The sequence below is a fragment of the Benincasa hispida genome, chromosome 10, assembly GCF_009727055.1.
Source record: "Benincasa hispida cultivar B227 chromosome 10, ASM972705v1, whole genome shotgun sequence".
NCBI classification, from domain to species: Eukaryota; Viridiplantae; Streptophyta; class Magnoliopsida; order Cucurbitales; family Cucurbitaceae; genus Benincasa; species Benincasa hispida.
Window position 1 is genome coordinate 16,260,947 of NC_052358.1, and position 11,545 is coordinate 16,272,491.

The window sequence follows — 11,545 nt, forward strand, 5'->3', positions numbered from 1 at the left end:
GGAAATGATTACTTCTAGTAGTATTTTACCTATATCACATAGCTTTATAATGTAGAACTAGATTTTCTTAAAAGTGAGATTAATTATAATTAGTATTGAATACAAAAATATGGTGATTTTTTTTAGAATCGTGTATGTACTACAAGCTTCTAGATATCGAGATAATGTATAGATCATCATACCCGAACTACAAGGTTGTAGCAATGAAACTCTTAAATTACAAAATTATTTTTGTTATAGTGTGTAACTAATTTTTTTTGTTAGCTTCACGAAGCATATAAACTACAATATTAACCTTCAGAGCAAGGAATTTTCATATAAAAATGTCGAAAAATCATCTTGACTAAAAAAAAAAAAAAAAGTTGATGTAGAGTTGTTATTTGTTTGTTTTTGTATAATAACCTCTTAATTTTGAAGTTTGATTTTAATCAATGCTTGTAGTTAAATTGATAACTACATCGAGATCTAGTTGGTTTGAAAGTTACAAACAACAACCTTGTAACTTCATATGAATGCGATCATGTTAATATCGAGATCAAAATCAACAAAAAAAAAAATGTGAATAAAAATATTTATAAAATTTTGAAGTCAATTAATATATACGAAAGAATTATAGAAATGAAAATAATTAAAATAGTAAATTTAAAAAATAAAAATTTATACAAGCTAACATATTTATTATTTACATCATGAAACTTTATTGTTTATTATGTATGTTAAATGTATTTTTTTCATCCATACAAAATCAAAATACCAATATATTCCTTGTATCAATGCCGCGCCTATGTAAATATAAAAATGTATAAGAAAATATCGATATGTACAGTGATAACAAACCCTATAGATAGATTTTGGTTGCAATTAAGTTAAATTGCAAATATATATAGAGAGGAGATTCGAATTATAGATCGTACCAGTAGCTAACATATACTCGTAGTTTTACGAATGGCAAATAAATTAAAATTTAGTTTGTATAATCTTTTTTTTAAAAAAAATATAAGGCATGAAGTTGCGTTACAACTACTCTTTATTAGCTTTATTCTTCCATCGCCCCCACACTCCGACATTTCCCATTTCCTTTCCTTTTCATATTCTTCCTTTCTTTTCTTTCTTTCTTTTTTTTTTTTTCATCTGCCAATGCCATTCCCATAAACAAAAAAAATTCCTTAATCAAATCTCCATTTTTCATCTTCGTTTCTCAATCCATGGCGCCATCTCCCCGATCTCTCTGCAACAAATTCTTCGCTCTTTTACTTCTCATTGTTCACGTCGGCTGCTTCCTTATCACCACCGCCGACCACCGCCGCCGCCGCCACAACCACCACCGCCCTACTCCCTCCTGTTTGAAGCCACACAAAATCAAATCCCTAACTTCCTCATTTTCATTTCTCAAACGAATCTTCTCTTCAAAAACCTGCAAAATGGCAATCGAAACCGCCCGCCCGCCTTCCACTCCGGCTAGATCATCGCAGCATTCAATCGTTACACTCGTCCAACCGGAGATTCCGCCGCCGCCGCCGCCGGCGGAGACTCATCCTCCTACCGAAACGCCGCATGATTCAGACATCACTACAACAGAGACGAATCAATTTTTCCCTCTTCGTAACGATATCTTCCCTTGTACTGCTTGCGGTGAGATTTTCCCCAAATCGATACTCCTCGAACAGCATCAATCGATTAAACACGCTGTATCGGAGCTTGCTGATTCGGATTCTGGTAAGAATATTGTTCGGATTATTTTCGAAACTGGATGGACGAGTAGAGAAAAAAGCCCTAAAATCCTTCGAATCTTGAAAATCCACAATAGTCAGAAGATTCTCTCCAGATTTGAAGAATATAGAGAATCCGTGAAGGCGAAAGCGGCTAGACACGGCGGCATAAAGCGGCGGGATGAGCGATGCATTGCCGACGGGAACGAGCTTCTGAGATTTCACTGTTCGACGTTTTTGTGCGATTTGGGGCAAAATGGTAATTCCAGCCTTTGCGGGCAGCAATTTTGTAGTATTTGTGGGATAGTTAAATCGGGATTCTCACACAAGTTGGATGGAATTTCTACGCTATCGAGTAGCTGGAGGGCACACGTGGCAATCCCTGAGGACATCGAGGAAGAGTTCAAGTTTCTGAATGTGAAGCGGGCGATTTTGGTTTGCCGGGTTGTGGCGGGTCGGGTCGGGTCCGACGCCGATGAGCCGGAAAAAGACGGCGGAGGCTTTGACTCCGTCGTTGGACGGAGTGGCAGTGGGGCCCAGGCCACGTTGGATGAAGAAGAGCTGTTGGTTTTTAATCCGAGGGCTGTACTCCCCTGCTTCGCGATTGTATATGAAATCTGATCTGGATGATCGTACGGTTGCCGTTTGATTAGTTGATTGATAATTTTTGCCTTGGTTTTGATGTGATTTGTAGTGGTGGATGTTAAATTAGGTACTTTTTTTCCTTTTTTTTTTTTTTGGGTTTAATGAAACTGTATGTAATTATTAAGTCAAGTGTTATTAGTCTAATTTCCGTACTGTTTGACTGTGGGTCAAACTCAAATATTCAGTAACCCGTGGCATTAGAGTAACTAGGTAATAGAGAAATAATTACTTTATAGATAATAGTTAGAGTTACTTGAAATAATGCAAGTATGATATATAAAATATTGAATCCTTTAGTTTTAAGAAAATGATTACATCACTCTGATATTTTCTCATGTGATTTGTTTTGTGATGTTATTGGAATAGAACAAGACTACATGAGAGAAGGGTCAAATTCAGGTGGGGTGGTAATTGAGATAAATTTTCTCTCGAGATTCGAGCTTGATCCCCTATTTTTGTAATTGTTGTATTAGAAAACAAAAGAAAAGATGCACTCTTTTAACCCTCGCTAAAGAAAATATGTTTATCACGTTTTGAGAAAGTGTTAGAACAAAAAAAAGAACTTTCACCAATGACTATTTAGTAATCAATATACTCTTAAAGGTAAGTTATTATATAATCATTTCAAAACTAATTGACAATGAGAATAGTAACTTATATATACTATAAATATTGTGAAGATAGACGAGAGAAGCTTTCTTTCAACACTTCTTTTTTTATAATTATTAACCTAAAAAAATCGAAATTACTATAATTTCTAACTTATTTAGTCAATATATAAGATACCAATTATCATCGAAAAGTTGATAGTTGAATCTTTTCTATTACAATGGTTAAATTCAAAATATGAAAAAATTTCCATACTACCTTCCATTTGTTATTTGTCACATTTCCATGTTTTTTTAAATAGAATGAAATATATGGCATCAGTGTGAGATCCATCAATATTTTTAAAGACAAATTTCAAGTGTAAATAAATGTAATATGGTACTCCCACGTTATTAGAAACATTCCTCTCAAAATATATACACGAATTTATCGAGGCTCATTCTCTACTTGGGTTTTTAATCAAATATTCTTCATATGCTTAATTAATTGAGATACATTCCCCTCAAAGACTTAATGGTACAAGATTTCGCTCTTCCCTCAAGTTGAGTTGTAGTAGTGAGCTTTAGTGAGAATAATTGAACAGTACTGGCTGGAAATATCGAATCTTAATACAAAACTTAAAAATTTATTAAGGTGGGTTCAATTATGGGTCTATCACGTGCCAAACAACGTGATCCCGAATTATAACTTTACAGAGAAAATTCAACAAATATAGAATTTAAATCATCGTTTAGTTGAAATGTTTAGTGAAGAAGAAGAAACCATAAAAGAGAGTGCAAAACGTGGGGAATTTTCTTTTATTCCAAACTTTAGGCTACTAAAGTTGGGATTGGGAAGTTCCATATGGAAAGCCCAATTTTGATGCCAATATGGGCCGGGCCGTTCAGGCCCAAAGTTATGTATTTTGGGCTTAGTACCGCTTTGAAAGACCATTGGGCTACAGTAACTTTGAAAGTTCTGGCTCTAATGTTTGGGTTATTTGGATAAATGGTCAAAACATAATGAACATTTTAAATAATGACAGTCAAACTTTTTCTTTGAATAAATAACCAAATAATTATTTTAGAACTTTTAATCGTATTTATCAAATATCAAATGTAACCTTTATCTAACTGACATACTGACAAATTTAAAAATCAAATAAAAACAAATTAATCCCTCAAATGAAGGAATATTAGGTAAAAAGAAGCAAAAATATTGTTATTAACAACAAATTGAACAAATATAACACCTAACATAATATTCTTGGATACTGTAAAAGTTTTAGAAATTGTGTTAAAATAAGTATATATCTAACTTGGGATGTAAAATGCTACTAAAAAATGAGTCAATCACGTATCTTCTACTAAACAATACTAGAATTTTCTTATCAGTTTTGCTGCGCAAATACCTTATACTAAAAGTAACTAAATTTCCATTACACTTTTAGCAATACAAAATATCTGAGACAATTTAAATATTATACCTTGTAACAACTAAAAAAGACCTCCTAATAGCTGGAAAAGAAAACAACTAAAATGAGTCATCTAAATGTGCACCTTGTACCGTGGTATGTAAATACCTTGTATTGAAAATAACTGAAGTTTTCATCCATTGAACCACACGAATATCGTAAACTTGAAAAAACCTAAACTTTGTCAGTATAGTTGCATTTTAGGAGGAATGTGTCGAGAAAGATTTATTTTTGAGGATGGAACCTAGCTCCAAACCCCTTGAACTCTACATCATCTTAGCTTTGATTGGTGGATTATAATGTGGTAATGATTAAACAAATATCTAACGTTAGAGATTAGAGTACACCATTACATACCTTAAGTTAAAAAATGGAAAATAATAATAATAATAATCCAACACTCAAAGTTAGAAACTTATTGCCATATTGATAACAATCCAAATCACGACCCTTGACACCATTAATCACTAGTGTTAGAAGCTTTTTTTTTTTGTTGTAAAAAAACCAACACTGTATTTTTAATAAAATTTTAAATCATTCCTGCTAATTAAAAACTAAATACCAACAACAAATCTCCTCTGAATAAGCTATGTGGATTTTGCTAAATTTGTGGGATATACATCAAGTGTAATTGTTGGGACCTCGGGAGTTGAAAGAGTAGAATTGGAACTTTACATAGAGAGATGTGCCCTCCACATCAAGTTTTGGTCACAAATCAATGAATTTAAAAGATGGTCATTATTTTAATAGAGGTCCCGTTTTGGCCATTAAATGCAATTTCCCCATTGTTTTTTACGCAAATGCAGTTACTGAACCATATAAAAGAAGAGAAATTGCATAGAATGGCCAAAATGGGCCACTCGATTTGAAAAATGGTTTTTTTTGGATTATTATATATTTAATCCCTTTCAAAATTTATTTTCATAAATTTTCACTCTTTTGATATTTTCATATATAAGATTTATTGGAGTTTTTGGACTAAAATACCCTTAAGTGTGGTGAGCGGCTGGAGAGAAAATGTGGAATTGGAAAAAAAATTTCTAAGATTTCATTCCGTGGAGAGAGAAAATGCATTTAATGAATTTTTTTTTTTCTATTTATGTTGATTTCATGCATAACTTATTGGTTTATCTAGATTCATGGTTATTTTAAATATACCGTAGAACATTTTGTTAGATATTTAAAAATATCATAACCAATATATGTAATATACTATAATATATAAACTAGAGCTTTATATCATGGTATATAAATCACATATTGGATTAATGCTCGACATAAATCACAGTACATATCGTAAATTTCATTTACATCACATTATATATATCACTGAAATAGTATAACATGAAATCTAAAACAAACTCCCATTTATATCAAATAAATGAATATGAGCTATATATATATATATATATATATATATATATATATACCTATATATGATGATTTTGAGAGATAAATTGAAAAATATGAAAAGTTGAAGATATTTGAAAAATATTATGATTTAATATATTTGGACTAAAAAAGTGTGCCTCATTTAAAAACCTTCTCTTTCCTATTTTAAAAAATGTATAATTAATTTACTGTTGGAGACTAAATGGTAATTTGACTCTAATTTCATTATAATTTTTGAAAGAAGTTAAGACATTATTGTAAATATGGAAAAATTTGAACATTATGAAATATAATTTCATGGGTAGAAAGCTCTTTTTTTCCCCTATTTTAACCCCTCCCCCACAATCCAAGGCTTATAAGGAGAATCCAACCCTTGGGATATTTTGCTGCGATTTAGTTTTTAATTATTGATCCAAAAACCCATAAAGAAACTCGTTTTTTTAGGGATTCTCTACTTAATCTAAACTTTTAGTATCATCGAATTAGTATCTCATATTTAGATAAATATTCTTTTTGTAACCTTAAACTTTAAAACGGTAGTTCTCACACCAAATATCATTAAAACTCATTATAACATAAGTATAATATAAACTTTGATAAATTAGGGAGAAACTAAGTTTTTTTTTAATGTGTCTTTGGAAAGATTAGTACTTTTTAATTTGTGCATGGATGAAATTTATTATGTGCAAGATTTAATTTTATTGCAATGAATTGAGTTTATGATTAATTTTTGGGTTAAAAATAGGATCAAATTTGATAAAGTTGAACGTCAATTTCAATTTGATATAGCATTAACAAACTTAGGGAACAAAAATCATTTTGGTTCATTTTCAAAATATCCATATAAAAATATACGTTTTTCGATGTTTAAAAAAAGCTTGGGTTCCTATAATTTATCATGGCTAATCAGCAACTTAATAATACAAAATTACTTAATATGACAAATTAATAATTTAAATTAGTCAAGGACAGCATATAGTCAAAGATAATATAATAAACAATAACAACTTTACTAATAATGAAGGTAGATCATAGAAATTTCCTAAAAAAAGAAAAAAAAAACTAATCATAGATATTTCCCTAAAAAAGAAAAGATTAATCGTAGCACAAATTTGACGTAAATAGATCGACAATTTGGCCCCCTTCTTTTCTTTGGAAAAGGACAATTCAACAATTTACCATAGTTCAATATATACGACAATGCTTTCACTTACGTACTTGAGGAAAAAAGAAACAATACTTCAATTATTTCACTCACATAGCTATTCATTATCCAATTCATTTGGTCAAACACGTCAACTAGCATTCGATATATTTTTCTGTTCGAATTCCACTCAATAAACTTTTGTCAAGCGCATACCTACAACCATAGTATTAATTTTTTGTGTGGTATAACAATATTTTTATCAATATTTTCATGTTTTTATAAGTTCTACATCGACATGAAGAATAAATCAATATTTTCATTATATTATAGAAAAATCCATAAAACATGATAATCATGCAACAAAATACTACTAATGTAAGTATAATATAAATATCATAACATTAAATTTTAATTGATATATTGATATTTTAATCGATATTTTTATTATATTGTAGAAAAATTCACAAAATATAATAATTAAGCAACAAAATATCACTAATGTAAATATAAATTATCGAATTTTTCATAAAATATTAAGACGTCAATATTTTCATCAACATCAACATTTTAAGATGTTAGTGTTGGCCCCGATTGAAGCATGGAATCCACTATTAAACCGGGGACGGGGAGGAACCCTCCCTACTCTGCCCAACTCCATTGTCAACCTTAATTGATGTTGAGTTTTTAAAAATTATAAATGTTTATAAATGTATTTATTCATTATTTTCTTTTATATATATATATATATATATTTAGAAATATACGTCGAAATCAAAATTTTATTAATATTTCCTTTAAATTCGATATTGTCGTTGAACTCTACATTTTAACCATTATAACCCAAATGTGGAAAATAAAATACAAAAGAGAGGGAAAAAAAAACACGTAAATTTATATATTCATTATCTCATTATTTTCCTTTTTTTTTTTCTATTCATAAATTAACAATTTTGTAAAAAGAAGATTAAAAAAAAATAACAATTACAATTTGCCATCTGAAAATGGCGCCCACAGAGGGTAAGAATATACTTAAAGAGAGAGAGAAAAGAAAGAGGAAGCTTACAGTTCCAAGAGAGGCCATTGGAATTAGGATGAATATTCCCACACGTGCCAAACAAAAATCCCGTCATTCATCATCAGCCACGACGCCCGCCATTGCACTCCAATTGCCAAACTTGGCATTTTTATCTTTTCCGTTTATTTATTTATCTTTTTTTTTTGGGGGGGAGGGATTTTAAAAATTTTCTAAACACGTTTCGTCAGCACCACTGCTCCAGAGAAAATTGGCATATTTAGCAGCGTAAAATGGGTTACCAGACTCCGCAGAAATGGCTTCCAGAAATGACTCCTCGGCTGCCCACAAATCCTTTCTGACTTTCCACAAGAAAGTCGCGTATTTGTTAAACGCATCTGCATCCGCCGGTTTCACTGCCACTGCCTTCTTGAAGTATTCCTCCGCTCTGTTGATTTTTATTACACGTTAATAATTAATAGTAATGCCGCACACCCATAATATGAATAATTGGTTTTGTTTAAATTCACGCCATTTTCTATTCATATTAATTTTTTAATTACTAAATTTAAGATTCATTAAAAATGCATAACTAAAATTAAATAGTTCTAAAACTATATACGAAAATGACAATTTAACAATTAACTTTTGTTCGGGGTTAAAAAAAACTTTTTTCCCCTTGCTTTCTGACTTGTAGCAATGTAAATTTTCATCAATTAGTTTATATACCTGCACCGGCAGACATGCATAAGAAGAATTTACCGAGACAAATATTAAAAACTAAAAAATAGGAAAAAAAAGAAGAATTGATTAGGAGTTTAAGGCCCGATTAAAATTAATTATAAAATAGTTAAAATAGCTTCAAAATGTACTTGAAGGAAATATTTGAGAGTAATAATAAAATTATTAAAATCATTTTTGCCATTATATATAACCAAACATGACAAAAATGCACTTAATTGTTAACCATTTATTATTATTATATATAAAATCGAACCCAAATATGCACTTAATTGATAAACAATAATATTTCTGGAACCCAACCCTTAATTGATTATTTTAGAATTCTATTGTTAAAATTTTTGGGGATTTTGAATTCTAAAATTGAACCCAAACATGAACTTAATTGATAAATATTGATTTGAATGTGACAAAAGTGATTTTAATAATTTAAAAATCAATGAAAAACATGCATTTAGTATTTATTTAAATCTAAATGGGGAAAACTATAATAATAATAATAATAAAAGAGACTAAATTAAAAAACAACCTAACCTACCTAAATTTGTAAGTTTGGAGCTGAAAGTGTTTTCTACATATATATATATTTCCAAATAGATAAGAAGGGAATTTAGAATTTTCACCTGTCGTAATCATGGGCCACGAGGCAGAGAAATTGAGCGTAATTGGTGAGGAGAAGTGGATTATTAGGGTCTTGGGATAATCCCGTTTGGTAAAGAAGCTCTGTTCTGAAATACTCCGTGTAGTTATCCGATTCAATATTTGCCATCACCGGCGAAACGAATCTCCTTATCGCGTCTTCATCGATTGCTTCGTTTCTCATTTCCGATTGCATTTGCAAAGCTTCTTTGAGAATTGAATTCCACAGAGAAAGCTCTTCTTCTCTGATGATTTCCCCTGATATCGACGATTCTTCTTCTGCTGAAGTTCCAATTGAGGATAATTGTGAAGTCCCGTCTGGCATGACGGTGGGATAATTGTTTGAACGATTGAATTCATCGCCGTCTGTTCCACTGGCAATCGGTCGGACCTTTCCGCCGCCGCCTCCATTACCGCCGATGGAATTTGTTTTCCCAGACACTGAAAACGTCTTGATTGCAGAAGAATCGAATCTCTGTGGCTTTTGGTTCTGGATTTGAACTGATTCCTCAACCGTCTGAGTTAGAGAAGGAGAAGGCGAGGAAGAAGCAGCAATGGCGGAGTTGTTTCCCATGGAATACACTGTGAAATTCGCTAAGAGAATCATCACATACACCATAAGAGTTGGAGTGTGTGAGAAAACTTGCTGGAATAACCATACAAACGAAGCGTGCATTTCCTTTTCAACTCGATTCAGAATGCTTTGTAAATCTTCGTAAAAGAGAATCTCTCTCAATTTTAAGGAATAGCTATGAAGCTCTCTAATCATGAAAACCATGGAGGAGAATGCCTTCTTAACTGAACAATAAGCGGATTCTCTTGCTTCTCTGATTCCGTCGTGCCATTGCATTTTCCTCTTCAAAATTCGAAGAGATAACGGAAGGTCAACACTATTTGCTTTCCGCTCGATATCGTCTGGCATTATCTCGGTTTCTTGTGTCCATTCCGGAGGTTCTTGGTAGAATTCTGGCCATGGAGATTCTGTTGAAACGAGTTGAGGCGGTGTGATTTGGATCTGGTTTTGTACAGAACATTCAACAGTATTGAATTCACGATCAACACTGGAATCGGAAACGGAATCCGAACTCTCGGCGTTGAAATGGCTGGTGTTTTCTCCGGAAATTTGAAACCTAAGCGCCAAATCCTGAATCTGCTTGGAGAATTCTTCATCTGAGAAACCGTCCTCCAGATTAGCACTACACGCTCTTCTGATCGTCCGAATTCTTGGCTTATAATCGCAGCAAGAGCGAGATCTTTGAAACTTCGCGAGCTGGATTCCGAATAGACCTGTTCGACCAAGCGTATAAACACACCGCCCCCCTCCATCGTCACGGTTTCGCCGCGTCGTCGACGAAGGAGATGAAACTATGGAAGCTAGGGTTTGCGAATAACAAGAAGAATGATGAACAATAGGCTGCGACCATTGTAAACACGTCGTAGCAACTTTCACTCCCATTTCGATTTCCAATTACGAACAAATACAACCAAACGTTCATAAAATGAATTCAAATCATCATCTGCATACAAAATCAACAAAACAGAGAGATTCTTCCGTGAAATCTCTCAAACCAAGCGAAAACACCGATTACAACTATATCGAACTCGCAGAATCTTCAACTTTACCTGAAACAACAAAAATCCAAAAGATCAGTACAAATTCAACTGAAAGATACTGCCTCCCCCAAATCGAAATATCTTCCAATAAAATCGAAAGGAAAAAAAAAAACACATACACGACTACTCATTTATCTATAAAACCGATAGATTACTCAAGAAATTAGCAGAAAATCGTAGAAAGCTGAAATGAACGAACCAAAACAAAACAGCAGCGAAGATTTCCGGCGGATAATCTCGAAAGAATCAGGGCCGTAGCTTCTTCAACCTTTATTAGTTACGAAGAGGCGTCCGCAGAGATATCTTTATATATGAATGAACTCTATTATGCACTTTTTAAAATTGAAAAATTGGAAAAAACATAAAATAAAAAATAAAAAAAATAAAAAAATCTCACGCTAGAAGCCGAGTAAAGAAGTTGACATCAGGATCACGCGGTGTGAATAGAGGGACTTTTAACGGTGGAGAGAGGGACGGGTAGTATCGGTAACCGGTCAGCTTCTACTGGAAAAAGGGCGTAATGGGAGGTTGGCTTATAAAATGTGGGCCCGTGTCTTTAGCCACTTTGAAAGGGTTCCAAGAAA

At 32.4% G+C, this 11,545-nt stretch overlaps 2 protein-coding genes across 3 annotated transcripts; one reads left to right on the plus strand and one right to left on the minus strand.

Annotated features, from left to right (window-relative positions):
• Positions 1–901: 901 nt before the first annotated feature.
• LOC120089495 lies at positions 902–2,657 on the plus strand. Its single transcript, XM_039046983.1, has one exon. It carries the CDS (start codon positions 1,206–1,208, stop codon positions 2,328–2,330), a length of 1,125 nt encoding a protein of 374 aa, XP_038902911.1. The 5' UTR covers positions 902–1,205; the 3' UTR covers positions 2,331–2,657.
• A 5,173-nt stretch (positions 2,658–7,830) lies between these two features.
• On the minus strand, positions 7,831–11,283 carry LOC120088671. Of its 2 annotated transcripts, none has more exons than XM_039046088.1 (3): positions 11,161–11,283; positions 9,332–10,970; positions 7,831–8,415 (listed from the first exon to the last, which is right to left on the minus strand). In XM_039046088.1, the coding sequence occupies exons 2-3, from the start codon at positions 10,801–10,803 to the stop codon at positions 8,190–8,192; spliced, it is 1,698 nt and encodes a 565-aa protein (XP_038902016.1). In that variant the 5' UTR covers positions 10,804–10,970; positions 11,161–11,283; the 3' UTR covers positions 7,831–8,189. The 2 variants fall into 2 exon arrangements, with proteins under 2 accessions (XP_038902016.1, XP_038902017.1); XM_039046089.1 differs by having other exon boundaries at positions 11,081–11,217.
• Between the last annotated feature and the right edge of the window lie 262 nt (positions 11,284–11,545).

Bases quoted from the DNA above. Each gene is read 5' to 3' on its own strand.
- LOC120089495 (XM_039046983.1), top strand. From the start codon at position 1,206: ATGGCGCCATCTCCCCGATCTCTCTGCAACAAATTCTTCGCTCTTTTA.
- LOC120088671 (XM_039046088.1), bottom strand. From the start codon at position 10,803: ATGGGAGTGAAAGTTGCTACGACGTGTTTACAATGGTCGCAGCCTATT. The intron at 8,416-9,331 runs GTGAAAATTCTA...AAAAATCAACAG, and splicing joins GTGGCCCATGATTACGACAG to AGCGGAGGAATACTTCAAGA.